This window comes from Rhagoletis pomonella, unplaced genomic scaffold (genome assembly GCF_013731165.1).
Source record: "Rhagoletis pomonella isolate Grant_MI unplaced genomic scaffold, Rhpom_1.0 Rhpom_scaffold_00003, whole genome shotgun sequence".
In the NCBI taxonomy this organism is placed as follows: Eukaryota; Metazoa; Arthropoda; class Insecta; order Diptera; family Tephritidae; genus Rhagoletis; species Rhagoletis pomonella.
In genome coordinates, this window is record NW_023458557.1 from 26,121,549 (window position 1) to 26,143,530 (window position 21,982).

Below are 21,982 nucleotides of genomic sequence, written 5' to 3' on the forward strand. Positions count from 1 at the left end.
TATTTACTTTTCCTGTTGTTCAGCATCCATCTTTTGTATTTATTTTATTTACGAAACAGCTGTTAGACAGCAAAATGCTTTTCACCTCGTGTGGTGATTTGGTTGAGCTTTTTTCTTATGAGGTGTGGGCAAGAATAACCTCACAAAATAGACCTCACATGAAATCTCACAAAATTTTGCTCACAACTCAGTTGTGAGGTTTTATTAGAATAGAGCTGTAGGATTCTGGTACTCGATTACAAAAAATATCGTTTTAAAACTATCGAGTAAAAAATATCGGTATCGAATGCCAAAAGTATCGATATGGTATCGTATCGAAACTCGTTTCCCTATTTCTTACTCCCAAATGTTGAAAAGCACACAAGATCCGAGTCCTAGTAACTCAATCCCTCAATCAAAAGAAAACGCCTGTGATGCCTCAAGCGAAATGCGAGAAATGATAATGCTTCTCAAGCAGGTTATGCAACAAATCACAACTATGATGAATCTTCTCGCACCCTTACGACGAAGTCCGGCATCCCTACAATCCCATGAATATTCTCCTGTGGAATGCTAATGGCCTATCAAAACACGTACTCGAGGTTAAAACGCTACTCAAGTCTAATAATATAGATATTCTCCTAATATCCGAAACCCATTTCACCGAAAAGAGCTATTTTCAAATACCGAATTACAAACTCTATCACACAATGCATCCCGATAAAAAAGCACATGCTGGCTCAGCTATATTAATAAAAAACAATATTAAACACTTTAATATTAATTCATACTGCACAGAAGCTATCCAAGCTACTAATATAGTTGTCGAGGACTTGAAAGGCCAAATAGCAATCTCAGCAGTATATAGCCAACCCAAGCATGCGATCAAGTCAGAAGATTATGTTAAATTCTTCAAAACTCTAGGAAGCAGGTTTTTAGCTGGAGGAGACTACAACGCAAAACACCCACAATGGGGATCTCGCCTCATCACTCCTAAAGGCCGACAACTCTTTGCGGCTATGGCAAGATTAAATCTTCACTCAGCCTCCTCAGGCTCACCAACGTATTGGCCAACCGATACCAAAATAATTCCAGACTTAATAGACTTTTGCGTGTTTAAAGGTATTACAGATAATGAAATAATATGTAATCCCTGTTTCGATTTATCCTCTGACCATTCTCCCGTAATGGTCACTCTAAGCAATAATCTTGTTGACACAAACTCTCAATGTTCCCTTCACAACAACAGAACTGACTGGAATCTCTTCCAAAGCCTAACATCTTCAAAATTAAATTTGAACCACTCGCTGAAATCTAGCGAAGATATCATTGCAGCTGTTGAACACTTCAATAACTGCATCCAACAAGCTGCTTGGAGATCAACACCCATTCTAAGCAAATCACAGCGTACAAGAATCTCTTCTCTTGTAAAAGAAAAACTGATCAAAAACGCCAGGCTAGAAAGAAGTGGCAGCAGACTAGACATCCTGAAGACAAAACAAGATTAAATACGCTAACGAGAGAGCTCAAAGAAATCTTGCAAAAAGAACGCGATTCCCAACTTCATCATTACCTCAGTAACTTAGATGCAACAGCTGCCAGCGATTATTCCCTCTGGAAAGCAGCAAAAAAATTTAAGAGGCCAACTCTGGCACAACCCACCATCAGAATGGAAAACAACCAATGGGCTAAAAGTGATCTCGAAAAAGCAAGCACATTTGCACGTCACCTAAAAAATGTGTTTGCTCCGCATGAAATTGAACCCTCTCCCTATACTGCACAAAAAGTAAGACAGACTCTCGAACAACCCTACCAAATGGACCCACCCATAAAAAAATTCTCAAAAGCTGAGGTTAAGGAAGCGATCAAAAAACGCAAAGCTAAGAAGGCTCCCGGTTACGATCTAATCACTGGAGAAATATTAAAACAGCTCCCGAAAGAAGGAATCACTTTCCTGACTTATATTTATAACGCAATTCTCTCACCTGGTTTCGTTCCACCTCAATGGAAAGTTTCCCAGGTAAAAATGATTCCTAATCCAGGAAAAAGTGCAGAGAGAGTTGAGTCATATCGCCCAATCAGTTTGTTACCCATCACCTCTAAAATTATGGAGACTCTTTTTCTCAAAAGATTGATGCCAGTAATAGAACAAAGAAAGATTATCCCTAATCACCAATTCGGTTTTAGGAAAAAACACAGCACAATCGAACAAGTTCACAGGCTTGTAAACTGCATTCACACTGCATTCGAACACAAAAAGTATTGTACAGCTGCATTCCTCGATATATCTCAAGCTTTCGATCGAGTATGGCATGATGGCTTACTTTACAAAATAAAGAGTACCCTCCCGATAAACTATTATATCTTTATCGAGTCCTATCTCAAAAATCGATTTATCGTTGTTAAGCAAGGCGAGGAACAGTCTGAACTCTACGAAAGTTCAGCTGGTGTACCTCAAGGCAGTGTCCCATCCTTTACCTGTTATACACATATGATTTACCAGCATCCGAAGGAGCAAGTGTTGGTACATTTGCAGACAATACTGCAATTCTCGCAATGGACACCCTTCCAAAACTCGCCTAGGTTAAACTTCAAAATGGCCTCAACAAAATAACACAATGGCTGAAAGATTGGCGAATTAAGCCAAATGAAACAAAGTCTGTGCAGGTTACTTTCTCCCTTAAACGTAAAACTTACCCGCCCGTAAAACTCAATAACGTGGATAGTCCACAGCGTGATGCGACAAAATACTTAGGCATGCACCTCGACAGCCAGCTTACGTGGAAAACTCATATTTTCACTAAACGCAAAGCACTAGGAATGAAGATCCGCTCTATGTCACAAACAACCAAATACACCGTGACCTTAAGTTGCTTCCGAAATTAAAAAGCACGCCTTGGCGCACCGACAAAAAATTCATGATCACCCAAATCCTCTTATTTCTACACTCACTTCTCATACAGTGTCATTCCAGCGCCTTAAAAGGAAATCAATATTAGATCTCTAATAACATTGAATACCTGCGAATAGAATATGGTTGCGCCACTGGGTGTACTCCATACATGATTATTTTCTTATTTAGTATTTAAGTTTCATATATTGCTTAATGTTAAAAAGAAAAAAAAAACAGATCGCAATAAAAATATATGAGTCCAAAAAGACAAGAAAATAAAATAAATCTTTCTAAAAGCACTTGCCATAGGTATCTGTGCATTTCTAATTCCGAAGTTAGAGCTGATTAAAAATTTTCATTATGGGAGGTGCCACCCATCAACCCCCCCTCCCTTCCAGTACTCTACCATGGACACCTGCAGAGGTTTGCAGTATGAAAAATTCGGTTTGTATGGTATATCTCCATACCAAGTTCCATCACTCTACCATGAACACTTCCAGAGATATGCAGTATGGATATTCGGTTTGTATAGGAGGTGCCACGCCCGCTCTTCCGATAGCTCCAATTTTTCTCCAAGAGTATGCGATCGATTTCATATATCTCCATACCAAGTTCCAGAACTCTACCATGAACATTTCCAGAGATTTGGAGTATGAAAAATTCGGTATGTATGGAGGTTCCACGCCCCTTTTATATATCGAGATTTTTACTAGCCGATAACCATCCTTTGGACGTCTCCAACAGGTGTCCGAAATTTCAAAAAAATCGGTTCAGCCGTTCTCGAGCTTTGCGATATACATATGTAGATGGTATGGCTGCTTTTAATTTTGCGTTCAATTACGAAGAAAAAAAATAGCAACAGGGTTTTTATGCGTAATATATATACATATGTATGCACATAAGTATGCATATACAAATGTAAGTGCTAACAGCAATGTTAGTTGCTCCTTGTGGCAACATAAACGACTCTACATACATAATTTTTTTTAACATAAGAAGCAACTTTGACGTTAACATCAACACGTATACATAACCCATGCTTTGCGCTGTATTCCGTACGAATTAACAGCAGAGGGCGCTCTCATTTGTGATTTGCAGGTGAGCAGCGCTGTTATGTATGTTAGATTCTATAGGATTTTTAAAGTTCTGTAGTTCCATTTTTAGGAAGTATTTAAACTTTTTTTTTGCCTAAGACAATGAGAAGCCCATCCAGAACCTATAACCAAAATTTCGGTACAACCGATCTCGAGCTTTACGAAAGAAAAAATGGCTTTCAAAATATATATTAGTATAGATAAGCACGTTGCGAGAAGCATAGAAAAATTTAGATAAAAAAAAATGTTTTTTCTCGGGTTCAAAACTATCCAATCTTTTAAGTTGGAACCAACCATACACACCCACAAAATTTCAGTGAAATCAGTTAAGCGGTTTCGGAGATTAGCGTAAACGACCACAGTGACACGGGATTTTTATATATTAAGATAGATATAATATATATTATTATTATATTTTGGCTGTATCCGTTGTTTCTGATTGTCGCAAAAAAACTTGCCTAGTGATGAATTCGCCCCTTGATATGGTGGTTGCTCAAAGCTATTTATATTCGAAATTGCACGAATATTGGAAAAAAGGATCTTATATGCTAATCTAGGCAAAAAGCTACCTACGTACTAAATTTTAAGCAAATCGGACCATAAATACGATTTTTTCGAATAGATCGGTCCCTGGTCCACTTCCCGAAAAAAAGGATCCTATATGCAAACCTAGGTAAAAAGCTACCTACGTACCAAATTTTAAGCAACTCAGACCATAATAAGATTTTTTCGAATAGATCGGTTCCTGGCGATCGACCCCATCGAAAAGCTCGAAAAAGCAAAATTTCGGATGAAATATAATACCTCACACGAAAAATTTGAAAACAAAATGTTTTAAAAGTTTTTTATTTTTTTTATTTTAATCTTCAATAGTAACCATTTTTTAGGCTTGCACAAGATTATTTATAGAATACGAAATCTCGTAAAACTCTTCGTCAACGTGAAAAATTAAAACAATGGGTATGTAGATACTATCAGGCCGATTCTGAACAGGAACTCCCTGGGAGTTTTCTATCTTTTCCCTTTCCTCCTATCATGAATAAAAATTCCCTGCGGATTTTGAGGTGCCACGCCCCCTTGTCGGATCCCATTTTTTTTCGCCCTGTTTTAGTCCCAGGTGTCATCGCAATACTCCGTCAAAATTTTGTTCGATTCTGTCTGTCCGTTTAGGCTGCAACCTGGCACATACATACACACATACATAAATATCGCGAGATGCTTTAACATTCGAGAAAATGAGAATAATCCAACTTAATTTAAATCACTGCGCAGCGGCACAAGACCTTCTAAAGCAGACATTAATCGAAGAGAATATTGATATAGCTATACTATTTAAGTGAGCCATACACGCAGTTTACTGATGTTCCCTGGGCCTCAGACATTAGCGGAAAAGCGGCAATATGGTCATGTAAAGGTCGTATTTTTCAATCTTATGCGACGCCTGCGCAAAATGGCTTCACCTGGGCAAAAATATACGATTTTTACATATTTAGTTCTTATGCTCCACCAAGTACATCATTGGCAGAGTTCGAAAGTATCATCACAGAGCTAATAGGTTAGGTTAGGTTACACTGGCCGGCTGTTGCGCCTTACATAGACCCGTTGGTCCTTTGTAGTGCCAGATGGAGGTCCGTTTTACTGCGGTCTAAAGTAGTCGTCGTATAGGACGTCAACGCTTTTTGCGAAGTTCAAGAGTGCCTTAATATCCAGTTTTGAAACCTCCTCTAGTCCCTTAAACTGCGAAGCTCCGAGATAACTAAGACGATTTCTAGCTAAGGCCGGACAGAAACAGAGGAGGTGTTCTAACGTCTCACTCATGCCTTCCTCCCTGCACTTCCTGCATGCGTCACTGTTACTAATGCCCATTCTGCTTGCGTGGGATGCCAGTAGGTTGTGGCCCGTCATTAGGCCGACAACTGTCCTGCAATCCCTTCGTGACCGTGTAAGCAAGAAATGGGTGTTTCCTTTGCTGCTATTGCACATGATCTTGGTGGTTTTGCATGTCGCTAATGCGTTCCATCTCCCCCTGATCCGGCACCCAGCTCTTTCGGAAATTTCATTGTAGATCGTTTTTAGCGACTTTTGTATTTCCCGTACTGGTTCGCTAGCAAGACGGATGGCACTTTTGGCAATCTCATCAGCTATTTCGTTGCCTAAAATGCCCTTGTGGCCTGGAACCCAGTATATATGCAGCCGTTTACTCTCGGCCGCCCTGTCTACTGCTTCCCTGCTTCTAAGGACATTTTCTGACGCAATACGATGTGAGATTATGGCCTTAATCGCCGCCTGGCTATCGACATATATATTGATATTTTTTATATAATTTCCTGCGTTGCTAGCTATCTCAGCAGCTTTCCCTACAGCGAAGACTTCCGCCTGGAAAATACTGCAGTACTCTGGAAGCTTGAAGGGTTGCCTGAGGTCTAGCTCGGCGCAATAGACTCCGGCGCCCACTCCATCAGCCATTTTTGATCCATCCGTGTAGATGTTATACGTTACGCCGGCGGGTCGCGTGCTCATGCGCCATCCGCCCTCCTTAACCGTAGCTTTAAACCTTCTTCCCCAGATGAAGTGTGGGGGTATGTGGTCTATTTTGTCCTCCATCCCCCTGCATATCGAGCTGTGCCCGAAGGTTCTTGCGGAGAATTCACCTAAGGCCATCAATCTCGTGGCGGATTTCGCTGCAGAGCTAATAACGAGCACAAGAAATAAATGGCCGATTGTAGTCGCCGGCGATTTCAATGCCTGGTCTACAGCATGGAGCAGTGTGCGCACCAACCGCCGTGGTAGACTGATATTGGAATTCTTAAGTCAAACGAGCCTCATATTAATCAACTCTAGCAATAAGTGCACCTTTAGAAAAGGATAAAAAGGGTCAGTTATTGATCTAATGTTCGCAAATGAGGCACTGAGCGCGCGAATAAGATGGCATGTGTCAGATATTTACACCAATAGCGATCATATGGCAATTTTTGCTGAAGTATTACCCACTAAGAGCTCAAAAACGTATCAAAAAGGCGCAAAGATACAACTGGAAGCAGAAGGAGTTCGACCCCGAACTTTTTGATTTCGTTTGGACCGCAACACAACCAACCTCTGGAAACGCGAATTCGATAGTGTCCAACATACAAAAAAACTAGCAGCAGCGTGTAATGCAACTGTGCGTCGGTCAACACACCGATGCAATCGAAGGCCAGTCTACGTACCGGAATGACTCGGGTTTCACCCGACCAAGGGCTGTTGTTTCGGCGATCTAACCCCGTTTAGGTCGGCGAAGTATCTCAGAAGTTGTCCGTCCATAGGGCAACATTCACTACGCATTCTCCTACTCAGGGCTGGCATCGAGTCAAACCCTGGGCCAGAAATATACACCTGCTGTGTATGCCGAAGACGATTACACCACAACTCCACCTCAGTCAAGTGTAATGCCTGCGAGGGGTGGAGTCACCTCAGGGTCTGCTCGGGACTACGGACACACAGACAGTGGACCACGTCGTACGTGGCCCCCTGTTGCTCAAACAGAGCAGCCTCCACGGCAAACCATAGTCCGCCCGTGCAGCCCCACACACTCACACAGCAACCACACACAGTCGCCACAACACAACAACATAATAACACCACAGACCGTACCACACCCACCACAGACCACATAACACACACAACCGCACCACCACCCATACGCCGCCGCCAACAACTCCTGGTTCCCCCTACAATCTGCACGGTATGTCAGACCAGAATATTCCGTAATGTGACATCAGTCAAGTGCAACACCTGCCTTGGCTGGTGCCACTTTAGGGCATGTTCAGGTCTGCGTACCACGCGAGATTGGACGGGGAACTTCGAGGGCCCGTGTTGCGCTGCTCGGTCGCTGACATCAATTGCGACGCCCCCCACCACCACCACAGGGCGGCAATCACCTCAGCAGCACACACAGCCAACGGCGGCAAGAACATACACCTCACTCACACCCCACATCACGACACGTCTCCCGAACCACATGAAGCTCCTCCAATTCAACTGTAACGGGCTACAGAGCAAGATTGAGGAGATAACCGTCTTCATGTGTCGGCATGGTATATTAATAGCTGCGGTCCAAGAGACGAAGTTGCACAGCAATTCAACTTTGTTGAATTGCGCCGGGTACAACGTGCACCGTCGAGATCGCGAGCGAGATAATGGTGGTGGCTTAGCGTTCATCACGCACCACACCGTGCAGTATCGTCTTATCGAAGCAGACATCGACCGCAGGGATACCACCCTAGAATGTCAGGGCATCGCTATCCGGTCAGGCGATGTCGAGCTCGAAATATTTAATATATACATACCCCCTGTCACCTGCTGCCCGGCAGGATATCACCCTGATATAGGTGCGCTCCTCAGAGGTGAAAACCGTATGGTAGTAGGTGACTTTAATGCGCACCACGATCTTTAGCACTCAAGCCTGTCAAACGATCGTAGGGGAACAGACTTGGCTGAGCAGATAGACGATTCGACATTCTGCACAATGAACGACGACGCACCCACCAGGATTATGGGTAACTGCAGTAGCTCGCCAGACATCACAATAGTCAGCGCTGGTCTGATAAACAGCATAACGTGGCGACCTATGCTGACTCTAGCATCAGACCATCTACCCATAGTCATCTCGATTGATAAACCAACCGACTTTGCCTCCGCCAAACACCGGACCTATGTCAACTTTTCTAAAGCTGATTGGAAAGGTTACGCGGAGTTTACTGAAAACACCTTCACATCGCTCCCCACACCAACCGACGTCCATCTCGGTGAACGTAAGTTCCGCAGGGCTATCACTGCTGCTGCAGCTCGCTTCATACCGGCAGGGTGCATATCTGACCCACGTCCAAACTTCCCTGCCGAAGCGGCTGTTTTAGCCAATGAGCGTGATAGCCTTCGTCAGGCCGATCCCGGAGATCCCCGTATCAGGGATCTCAACGCGGAGATTCGGCAACTTGTAAACGTACATAAGCGGAAGAAGTGGGAGGAGCATCTGAAGACTTGTAACTTCACCTCTGGTGTGAGCAAGCTTTGGTCAACCGTGAGGTCATTGTCTAATCCGACGAAGCACGACGACAGAGTCGAAATTTCCTTCGGCGACCATGCTTCGTCGGACCCGGAGCGTTGCGCGAGCTTTTTTAGCCGGCAGTTCATACTGCATCCTCCGGTGGACAAAGCGAAGCGTCGAGTGACCAGAAGGCTGCACAAACTGCCAACAACTTGTGCCCCCCTTGCTTTCACTTGCGGTGAAGTTCAGGTGGCCATCGGGAAGGCGAAAGCCTCCAAAGCCATGGGTCCCGACGGAATATGCATGCTGATGCTGAAAAATTTGGGTCCTGCGGGGGTAGCGTACCTAACGGAGGTCCTCAATTTGTCAATGGCCACTCTCATCATCCCAGACATCTGGAAGGTGGGGAGAGTGGTCCCACTGCTCAAACCGGGGAAACCTGCCAACAAAGGAGATTCGTATCGTCCGATTACACTCCTTTCCCCGGTAGCGAAGACACTCGAGGCCTTGCTACTCCCGTACTTCACAAATCACCTGACCCCAGCGAAGCATCAGCATGGTTTCCGTAAAGTGCACAGTACAACAATAGCACTTAACGCCATAAACACTCAGATAACTCGTGGCCTTAACCGTAACCGTCCCTGTGAGAGAACGATTCTAGTAGCGTTGGACTTGTCAAAGGCGTTTGACACCGTCTGCCATTCCACGCTACTAGAAGATATAGAGGCCTCCTCTCTCCCACAGAGGCTCAAACGGTGGTCGGCAAATTATCTAAGTGGTCGACATTCGTCGGTAATGTTTAGAGACAAAACGAGTAAGCAGCGAAAAATAAAACAGGGGGTTCCTCAGGGTGGTGTCCTTTCCCCGCTACTGTTTAACTTTTATATTTCAAAGCTCCCTCAACCACCAGAGGGAGTCTCGATTGTCTCCTATGCCGACGATTGCTCGATTATGGCGACTGGAAATGGAATTGATGACCTGTGTTCGAAAGTAAACGGCTATCTCTCCGAACTTTCTCGCTTCTTCACTGCAAAGTGTCTAGCCCTCTCCCCTACGAAATCCTCCGCGACCCTGTTCACAACCTGGACGAAGGAGGTCAGGCTACCGCTGGGGATTCACGTCGATGACACACCAGTTCCGACGGTGAATAACCCCAAAATACTCGGAGTAACATTCGACAGCCTGCTCTCCTTCTCTGCGCACTCAACCGATATTGTCAATAAAGTACAGAGCCGCAACAAGGTCCTCAAGTCGCTAGCCGGCAGTAATTGGGGCAAAGACAAAGCAACGTTGCTGGCAACATACAAGGCAATAGGCCGGCCGGTTTTGAACTACGCAGCGCCAGTGTGGTCGCCAGGGACTAGTAGGACGCAGTGGACGAAGCTACAGACTGTACAAAACACCGCACTGAGGACAGCGACGGGATGCCTCTTGATGTCGCCTGAACACCACCTGCACGGCGAGGCGCAAATGCTCCCGGTAAAGGAGCACAGTATAATGCTCTGCAAGCAGTTCCTGATCGGGAGCCACAGAAGTGGCCACCCAAGCAGACAGCTGCTTGCAGAGGAGCCCTCGCCTAGGCACGTCAGGAGGCATCTATATGAACTAACGGACGAAGTCCAGAGGTTCATTAAGCAACCTCTGGACCCGACAGCTTACAGACAGGCCCTGAACAGCATTCACAGGGACTCAGTCTCGAGTTATGTAGACTCTAGACCTGTGAATGCCGTTCTAGGCACACCACCCCCGGACATTGACGAGACGGAGCTTCATCTGCCTCGGGAGACACGCACTACACTCGCACAACTTCGCTCCGGCTACTGCAGCAGGTTAAACTCCTACTTGAGTAGGCTGAATGAGGATGTGCCGAACGAATGTCCGGCATGCGGAGAGACCCCACATGACTCGAAACATCTCTTCGCATGCCCGGCAAACCCGACATCCCTAACGGCCTTGTCCTTATGGGCAAACCCCGCAGAAGCTGCACGCTTCCTAGGGTTGCCGTTAGTGGAACTTGACGACAACGACTGAGATACCAACCGATCTGGGCGGGGTTGTTGTAGCCGCTACAACAACAACAACAAGGCCAGTCTACTGGTGGAACGATGAAATAGCTGATCTCAGAAAACTGCAACGCAGCCAGACGCTGTCATCAGCGAAACCGCTTAAGTCAATGCGAACAAATACTCAGAGAACGATACAAGCGGTGCAGAAAGAATCTTAAAGTAGGCATTGCTCGCAGCGGGGAAAAAATGGAAAGGTGGATCCAAAAATTATGCGCTCTTTTAACATTAGACGTACAAAATGCGTTTAATTCCGCAAGATGGGCTAATATAATCAATGCCCTTCGTGAAATAAGCACCCCTCGCTATTTAATAAATATTATTAACTACTTTAATGACAGAATCCTCAGGAATGATACAGATGAAGGCTTTAAGAAATATGCAATATCCAGAGGAGTACCACAGGGGTCTATTTTAGGCCCTCTTCTCTGGAACATTGTGTACCATGGCGTCCTAAAACAACGGCAACCAGATCCAGTGAAACTGATTGCGTACGCCGATGACCTTGTAGTAGTTGCGGTCGCTAAACATCTCGATGACCGGCGTCGCACCTGCAATGCATCTATTTATGGAATACGAAATTGGTTCTCAACAATGGGTTTACAACTTGCCGAGCACAAAACTGAGGTTCTACTCATAAGCACAAGAAAAATTAGAGAAAGCATAAGCATTACGGTGGGAGACTGTGGGATAATATCCCAGCCCTCCTTCAAATATCTAGGAGTAATACTAGACTCGAAGCTCAACTTCAAAAAGCATTTGTTGTACATAGCAGAAAAGGCCACAAAATCTTACGTCGCCTTTTCACGAATGATGGCAAATAACGGATGTGTGTGCTCCAGTCGCCGGCATTTAATTGCGCGAGTCTTGAATGCGAAAGACATACACGCTGTGCACAGGCTAGCGGCTCTACGAGTCATAAGTGCTTTTCGAACAGTCTCCAGTGATGCCGCAGAAGTGCTTGCTAGCATGGCACCAATTGATATTCAAGCAAGCCGCTGACGAATATTAAAATAGCAGAAGAAAAACGAAGAGCATCCTAACGTGGCATCAGCGTTGGGAAACCTCATCAAAGGGTCGGTGGACACACTGACTGATACCTAATGTCGACAACTGGACAAATAGGAGACACAGGGACATCAATTTCCACCTTACGCAGATCCTTAGCGGTCACGGTTGCTTTAGGGATTACCTATACAGATTCCGACACGACACTAGTCCATACTGTCTGACTTGCCCTCAAGTCGTAGAAAATGCAGAGCACGTTATGTTCTCATGCCCACGTTTCTCATATGTTAGAAATAGCTTAGAATATGCACTAGAAAGTAGGCTCACGGTGGAAAATTTGACTGCACATATGTGTCAGTCCTCTGAAAATTGGAAAGCTGTCTGCAATGCGTCAGCTATAATTATGACTGAATTACGACACACAGATAATCTTAGGCGTCAATCCATCCGTTATACTGAGGGGACTTAATTGTCCTATATCTCTCCTATGAAGTAATGCTTAATCGGTGATCCCATAGGAGTGATTATGGGAGGGAGTAGGTTAGGTTTAGTGGGTTAAAGTCTAGCACTCCGGCTTTCGATGCTTCCCCTACTTAAAAAAAACACATACATACATACTTACATACATACTTCCACAAATATATAGTATAAATACTATATGTAACTGTAAAGATGATCTCCTATTTTTTAATTTTTGTAAACATGACTGCGACTGTAATATGAATGAAGTTCAACTCCATAGTTTTTAGTTTATTCAGTTTGTAATTAGCTTTTTAAGCTGATATAAAATAAAGACATTTATATCTCTTTGCTTAAAAACACAAATTTATTTTTATTTCTAGTATTCGCACTAAAGAAAGACTACAAAACTAGTTTGTTAGCATATTTTAATTAATGGTAATAATATCCCCAAATCCCGGGAGCCCGAGATTACCAATTTAAGATCCCCAAATCCCGGGATTCACAAAATGGTCCGGGATTGGATGCCTTAGTACGGATGGTCCAAACGTCATGATTGGCAAAAGAGGTTTTGTGGGTCAGCTGAAAAAGCACGATATTAATGTTTTTTTCCTTTCATTGCGTAATTCATCAACTCTCTCTTGCCTCTAAATTTTTAAGCAAGGAGGGCATCACTCCCTTAACTCCAGGTAATTAACGTCATTTTTAAAAAGCACTAAGGCCAGATATTATGATCTTGAAATGTTCACGGAAGTCCGGTGGTTAAACCGTGGTGAATCCCTGAATAGATTATTCGCTCTAAGGAAAGAAGTACTAGAATTTTTATGTTTTGAGAATTTGGTTAGAACAGAAAAATTAGTAAAGACGTTGCAGGATAGTGAATTTATTTTAGATTTAGCATTTCTCTCTGATATAACAAATTATATATTAAAGGAAGGGAAAAAACTTTTACCAGTTTATTTAAAAAATTATTGATTTTAAAACCATTTTATTTTGAATTTTTGCTGAAGTTCGGGGGATTATTGAAATTTCCCACGAACCGGTGCTATTTTTGATCATCATGCAAACTATTGGAAACTCGCTTCTTTAATTTTCAGGACAGATTTTAAGACATTAAGGGAAGTCGGAATTTTATTGATCGCTTTGAAAACCCCTTTACTTGTGATGTGAGCAAGTATGATTTTGAAATTAAAATAGAAATAATAATCCTATGAAGCGAGACACATTTTTATAATGGAAGCGATATAATTGAGTTCTGGAAAAATTTAGATAAAAGTTTTTATCCTCAACTCAAAGAATTTTCTTTTAAGATGTTATCACTTTTATTTCTACGTACTGTTGCGAACAATTTTTTTTCTGATTTAAAATTTATTTGTTCCAAGCAAAGAAACAAATTAAATACAAGCCATTTAAAAAACATACTTCTAACCGGAAACTGTCCCAAAAGTATTAATATTAAATAAACTACGTTTTGTAGTATATGGTTTCTTTGTCGTCAATTTAATTTATTTTAAAATAAACTAGGATTAAGTGCAAAATAAATTAGCTTATACGACTAATTTTGTAAGCTAAATTGTTATAAATACAATAAATAAATTAGTTAAAAAAAATTCTAAGTTTGTGAGAACTGCCCATATGTGTACATATAATGCATATCGTCGCCTGGGTAAAAGATTGTCGTATGTTACGCATGTACGTATGACGCTTACGACAATATTTTACCCAGGCGACGATATGTACATATGGAGTAAAAACGTACCTGAGCAAAAAAATTTAAATGTTCAGCACAAGTCATGTACGGCATAAAAACGCTATGTTGTGGACAATATCCAATCAAATGACGATACGATTTAACTTCGATGTCACCACAAACCGTTATCTTTCCGGAATCTTGCAATTCGGAACCTAGGGATGAGAACAGAGTATATGTTTAGTTCTATTTAAAGGCAAATGAAAATAATTTATCAACACAGTCAGTGCAGTAAAAACTTATGTTCAGCTTCAAAATTTTAAGATTTGCCATCGAAAATAAGATACATATCAATAGGGCTCGGGATCTCATGCACTAAAAAATCTAAAATATGCGCTATAAACAAGTAAAATATGCAATTAAAAATAGTTTCCTAAAATTTTATTGCCGGTACAAAAATACTAAATAACACATGTATTTTAACAAGAAAATATCGAAAACAATTCACTTCAAAATGCAATACATATTCGAGGTCTGCATGAATTCATTCAAAACGGCTTGTGAATTATTCATATATAAAACGAATGAATGGTACAATAACTACAGGTATTGTCTTCCCAGAGAGCGCATATTCCGATCTGCCTAATTTGAAAAATATCATTGTTGCCTACAATAAAATGTCTACTACCAGGGGAAAGGGATATTTCCTTACCCCATATATCATATATGTACATGTATTTGTTTTTAACAAACCTTGCGGTGGACTTATTTAATTAAAATATATTAAGGTACCATCATAAAACTATGACCATTTTGGGATTTTTAACATTTTGATATTTTCTTCCCCAACTGTGACTGTCTCTGGTACATAAAAAAAATGCTCATTTAATAAAGATTTCTGAAAGGTGCCACTCTTACTGTTTCGAATAGAAAAAAAGTTATAGCCGCTTTTGTGGGCAAAGGACTGAGACACGTTAGAATGTATTTAATAGATTTAAATTTAAGTTGCTCTTGTTACCGACAATGACATGCTAAATAGTACAAAGGTACATTATTACCTGCTCCTAACATTATTTTATGTTACTTACCGGAATTAGTGAGAATGGATTTTGTGAAATTGGACCCTTCGAACATTGTGTTATTAATACTATGACAGAGAACACGCAGTATACGTCGCATGAATATGCGGATATTCACCTAATTTACGGTGAAGCTTGCTGTAATGCCAGAGCTACTTAAAGACTCTATGCAGAGCGATACCCCAATCGTCGGCATCCGGGTCGTGAAGTATTCGCCCGGACCCATAGAGAAATATATGAAGGTAAGTGATTTTTACACCTTACTTGTTTGCTTACTTGTTAACTATCATTTTTGACTTTTTGAAGGTCGCATACCTGGAAGGCGTGGCGGCGAAACAGGACGTCCTACAACGGTAGATGTTGAAGTTGTGTTGGAGGAAGTGGAACTAGGTCCATCGACTTCAGTGAGAATGATGGAAAGACGGACGGTAATACCAAAAACTACAGTTCACAAAGCTTTAAAAGACCATCGATTTCATCCCTACCACATTTAACGTGTTCAGGATCTATAAGAAAGAGATTACCCGTCGAGGGTTAGATTTTGCCGTGAAATGTTGCGAATGCATGAAACAGACACCAACTTTTTTAATAAAATAATTTGGAGCGATGAATCAACATGCAAACTTGATGGTTATTTTAATTTACATAACCTTCACAGTTGGCAGATAGACAATCCTCACGAAATGAGAGAAGATCGTTCGCAGTACCGGTACAAAATAAATTTATGGTGCGGTATTTTTAATTGTCAGATATTGGGACCTGTGGAACTGCCGCCAACGCTCAACTCTCACAGTTATTTAGAGTTCCTTCAGGAGCAGCTTCCAACTCTTTTAGAAGATGTACCCTTAAACCTGCGGCGAAGACTATGGCTGCAAAATGGCGGGTGCCCTGCTCACTACGGGCGTGAAGTAAGAGCTCATTTAGACGAAACTTATCCTAGCCGATGGATTGGACGATACGGGCCAATCACGTGGCCCGCTCGATCGCCAGACCTGAATCCATTAGAATTTTTCTACTGGGGATGTTTTAAGGACAAAATTTATTCAAAAACAATTCAAAACAAAGAGCATTTGCGGGAACAAATAAATGTAACTGCTGCTGGGATAGCCCAATTGATTAAGATCTCTAAAAGTGTATTTTCTTAAAAGGTGCCGAGCTTGTATTAGAGTAGAAGGTCGCCAATTTGAACATATTTTATCAATAAATGAATACGTTTTTCTTCAAACAACTCATGTATATTTTATTTCACGTGAACCCATCCTTCACAAAAAATATTGATATATATAGCTCTAGTCCGAATTCCGGTAAGTAACATAAAATAATGTCAGGAGCTGGTAATAATGTACCTTTGTACTATTTAGCATGTCATTGTCGGTAACAAGAGCAACTTAAATTTAAATCTATTAAATACATTGTAGCGTGTCTCAGTCCTTTGTCCACAAAAGCGGCTATAACTTTTTTTTCTATACGAAACAGTAAGAGTGGCACCTTTCTGAAATCTTTATTAAATGAGCAATTTTTTTATGGAATGTAAAGTTATAGCTCAGTACATTTTTTTTCACCAGAGATAGTCAAAGTTGGGCAGAAAATATCAAAAAGTTAAAAATCCCAAAATAGTCATGATTTTATGATGGTTCCTTAATATATTTTAACTACAATGCATTTGAGTATGGAGAAGTAACTATCTGGAAGTATTTTACATAAAAAATTTACTAAGTATAGCCTGGTTTGTAGATGCAGTTAAAGAAAATACATGAAAAGGCACGATTTTTTTTTAATTCAAAAAAATTTAAATATTTCAAAAACGTTAACACTTTTGCCTTTTGTTTATCAGAGAGAGATATGAAATTGCAATACATTATATAGTTAAATGCCTAGTGTTAATATTCATACTTTGGCAGTGGAGACAGAAATGGCGCAAAAATTAAGACAATTTACAATCATGTTTTATAAAAAAAAGAGTTTGTTTATTTTAGGAAAAACTGAAATGAATTCTATAACGAAAACCATGTAAAATAGTTAAAAAAATCAAAAAATTTGTAAATTCCAGAAACTTAAAAAAATATCAAAATTTTACAGTTTATGCTCAGAATTTTCAGAAAATTTTTTGGGAATGCAGTTTTGTAGCGCAATTCATTTTAGTCTAACAAAGTGCAAACCTAAAGTCTCTGAAGATTCGTGTTTTTAACAATTTTTTTCTGAAAGATATTTTAATTTTTCTTCCACATTTTGCGAAATCTAATTTGTATGGAAGAAAATCTCAAACAGACTTAAAAAAAATTCAAAAATTAACGCGAATTTTGAGACTTCAGGTTTGCACTTTTTTAGACTAAAATTTATTGGGCTACCAAACTACATACTCAAAAGTTTTCTGAAAATTCTGAGAAAAAATCTTGAAATTTTCATGAACGTTTTCAAAGTTTTCAAAATTTTTTTTTAAATTATTTCAAAACCATTTTACATGGTTTTCGTTATAGAATTCATTTAAGTTTTTCCTAAAATTAAAAAAATAGTTTTTTTTAGAAACCACAGATGTATGTATATGGGCAAATCTAAAAAACAGGTAACCTGTTATTTAGATTTATTTTCGCTGTTGTAAACTAAAGCAAGCTGGTTGCTTTTGGATATAATTCATGGACGTATACTTGAAGCCTCAAAAAAATTTGAATCAATTTGCTGCATAACATTTGAATTATAGGTGTTAATTCATATATGAATTCGCCGCCTTCTTCTCTAGTGGTAATGAGTAGTAGAGAATGACGTATATTCTCTACCAGTAGAAAAATAATTGGTAGAGAAGAGTTACAGAAACGAGCTACAGGAGTAAATTCCTCTCTCGACGTACGAAAACCACACTCATGTACGTCACTCATCATACCCGTTCTGGTAATAGCGCAGAAGCATGGACAATGACAACATCAACAAGATTTTGCGGAAGATTTGAGGGCCTTTACGCGTTGGCGACGGCGAGTACCGCAGAGGATGGAACGATGAGCTGTATGAGCTTTACAACGAAATGGACATAATGCAGCGAATTAAAATACAGCGGCTCCGCTGGCTTTGCCATGTCGTTCGAATGGACGCCGACGCTCCAGCTCTGAAAGTATACAACTCGAAATCCACGGGTGGTAGCAGAGGAAGAGGGAGGCCCCCACTGCGATGGAAAGACCAGCTGTGTGTAGGGTTTATCGTGAATCCCTGCCAACAAGGCTTAGCATCACGGTGTCCGCACTTAGCACAACGGATGAATTCTTGCCTTAATCACTGCCCTGAAATGCAAGAACTTCAGTACCAATTGGAAGTGTGTGGTGGACACACTTACCACCTTGGTAGGGCCGAGGCCTACCTAAACCTCTGACGTTCTCTGGACCCCCACCCGGTGATATTTTCACCTTATCTCCAATTTTACTTCTTTTCTTCATCTTTCTCTCCGTTCTAAAAGTCCTACCAGCGGTGGAAGTACATGTCTTGCAGGACCCGCACAAAGCAGCTCTGAAAGCATACAACTCGAAATCCACGGGTGGTAGCAGAGGAAGAGGGAGGCCCCCACTGCGATGGAAAGACCAGCTGTGTGTAGGTAGGGTTTATCGTGATTCCCTGCCAGCAAGGCTTAGCATCACGGTGTCCGCACTTACACAACGGATGAATTCTTGCCTTAATCACTGCCCTGAAATGCAAGCACTTCAGTACCAATTGGTAGTGTGTGGTGGACAAACTTACCACCTTGGTAGGGCCGAGGCCTACCTAAACCTCTGACGTTCTCTGGACCCCCACCCGGGGACATTTTCACCTTATCTCCAATTTTCCTTCTTTTCTTCATCTTTCTCTCCGTTCTACAAGTTCTACCAGCGGTGGAAGTACATGTCTTGCACGACCCGCACAAAGCAAGTCCTGCTAGCGGTAGAAGTGCCTGTCTTGCGAGCCTCGCTCAATATGCACAACTCACTTAGCTAACATACTTGCAAAACTTATTCTCATACACACTCGATGTCCCTCACCTGGGGACATTTTCTTCGCTTCTCCAAATTTTACTTCTTTCATTTATCTTTCTCTCCGTTTTACTAGTCCTGCCAGCGGTGGAAGTACATGTCTCGCGAGCCTTGCTCATCCAGCTAGTTTCGCCAATCTGTCCGATGAACACACTCCGGGGGCATCTGTTCCCCGTGGTACCATTTCAAAGTCTTTGGTCTAACTTTCGAAAGCCGTAGACTACTACCAGTTCAGCCTCCACCGACTCAGGACTGGTAGCCTTTGATTGGGGTAACCCGGGCTCGACACACACGTAGCTCCGCTTACGCGGCGCCCCCTGGGTGATGGAAAGACCAGGTGGAGAAGGTCTTGGCTTCACAGAAGACAAACGGCGGGCGTGCTTTGTTGAACTTGGCCAAAATCACTTAGGCGTTTACAGCGCCAAATAAGAAGAAGAGAACACATCTTTTCTAAACACTTTGAGTTAAAATTCTCATAAAAAAGGGGGACTTTTTCCCCGGCCCCGGAGTTTTCATGTTCTCAGACTAAAGAGAATATTTCATAAGATGTGTTGCATAAAAATGATAGATTGTTATGATGAAAGGATGTAATATGGTACAAAAAAATTTTATATTCCGCAATTCTCGTAATTTTATGTTACCCATTAATCTGTTGATAAATCTTAAATCACAAAACAAGTGAAATCTTGTTAATTTTCGAGCAATTTATTAGTTCTGTTGACTTCTTCGAAGCCAACCTCTTTTCTTTGAATGTTCCTTTCCAAGGGCACTAAACTGTTAGAATGGATATGAATTTTTGAAAAAATTATTCATCGCAGGTTCTTCCCAGAATGTGTTATAAATTCCGAATAAATTCTTTGATTATTACACAAACGGAATCTTAACTATGAAACTTGATTTATTTCAAATATCGTACTTGAATGAATTGATATGTCCGCGCATTAATCTACATACTATGTACAATGAAACCATGTACAGAGAACGTCAATAAGAGAGAAGCAGAACCTTTTCCGTTAATAAATTTTGCCAATTTGTGGTAGAGCAAAACTTCTCTGGAAGTTCACCACCTTAAATTTTTACAGAAATTCGTCTAGAAGTCCACCACTATTTAACAGCTATAGGGCAGAGGCGCAAAATTAGCAGAAACTGTAAAATTTAGCAATTGCAAATGTTTTTTTTTCTGAACGTTTATATCTAATAAAAATCTGATAGTTACATATTTTAATGCCGCTTTCATTCAATTTCCTGCGTGGAAACTCACTAACCTGAACGACACCGAACTCAGACTAAAATATCTCACAAAGTACATTGGGGTAATTTTGGACTGTAAACTACTGTGGAGGTACAATGTGGAGACAGTGTAAAGAAAGCGAGTAATACCCTCTACGCATGCAAAAAGATGCTAATTATTACTTGGGGCTAAACAGCAATAGTGAGGCCAATATTACTCTATGGCGCTCTGGTGTGGTAGATCGCGGCAGAAAGGAGCACTCAAGCCAATGGAGGGTGTTCAACGTCTTTCTCTATTGTGTAAAACAGGAGCACTGAGAACAACTGTAACAGCTGCACTGGAAAAAATTCTCAATATACCACCTATCGACCGTGCTGCAAAGAGCCTTGCAGGGAGACTGATTGCAACAGGGGAGTTCAAGCAAAGAAACACTGGCCACAGCTCAATAGCCAACGGGAATGTAGTCACAACAGACTAAGTGGTACCTTGCTATAACTAGGATAGGGAGTTTCGGGTTACTATCGAGGAAAACGGATGGCGTAGAGGCATGAAGCCTAGCTGGAAGGCATTGCACTTCTTCACAGACGGCTCAAAAATGAATGACGGAGTAGGAGCGGAAGTGTACTGCTCAGAACTTAATGTTCATCAGCCCATCAAGCTCCCGAATCACCGAATCACTGAAATACTGCATATTCCAGGCAAAGGTTTTCGCAGTGACAAAAGCCGCTGAGCAAGCCTACTCAATGACTGGTAATAACTCTAAAGTTAACATATATGTAGGTAGATAGTCAAGCAGCGATTAAGGCTATCAGCTCATACCAGTTTACGTCACAAAATGCCTTTAGAAGCAGGGAGGCCATAAATAGGGCAGCAAACAGGTGGCTGCATATTTATTGGGTCCCCGGCCACAAGGGCATTACAGGCAACGAAATTGTAGATGAGATTTCCAAGAGCTTGGTTCTATAAGAGAATAACATTCTAGAAATAGACCAGAAGGTCGAAAGCAGACCATATCGAGATGGAATGCGCAAAACACCTGAAAAAATCTCTAAAGTCATGTGCAGACTAAAAAACGGCTCACAAAACCCGGTTTATACTGCGACGAATGGCACGAAGAGACTGCAGAACCATGATAGGTGTCCTAACAGGACATAAAATGTTGGCAGCGCACGCAAGCAAAATGGGGATCGCTGTCAATGAAGTTTGCAGGAAATGTATGGGAACGGGAACAAGGGAGACCCTAGAACACATCCTTTGCCTTTGTACTGCTTTATCAAAAACACGATAGAAACATCTTGAACCTCCAGGGTTCAGTAATCTTGAAGATGTGACAACACTTAGGCTTCAAGCAATACTGAAATTCTCAAAAAGCGTTGACATCGTAAGTGATGTATACTTCGAATATACTTAACTAAACCTCTATCTCCATTTGGCATCACTAGGGACCTATTAGTCTATGTGGCGCGGGCAGCCG

At 41.5% G+C, this 21,982-nt stretch overlaps 1 protein-coding gene across 6 annotated transcripts in view; it reads right to left on the reverse strand.

Moving 5' to 3' along the window:
- Positions 1-21,982, reverse strand: part of LOC118735097 (phospholipid-transporting ATPase ABCA1) — a gene marked incomplete at its 3' end in the record, with an annotated part of 162,324 nt that overhangs the window by 51,589 nt on the left and 88,753 nt on the right. For all 6 annotated transcript variants that reach the window (XM_036464714.1, XM_036464712.1, XM_036464711.1 and 3 more), the window contains 1 exon segment: positions 14,279-14,424. In XM_036464714.1, coding sequence (XP_036320607.1) covers positions 14,279-14,424 — 146 coding nt within the window.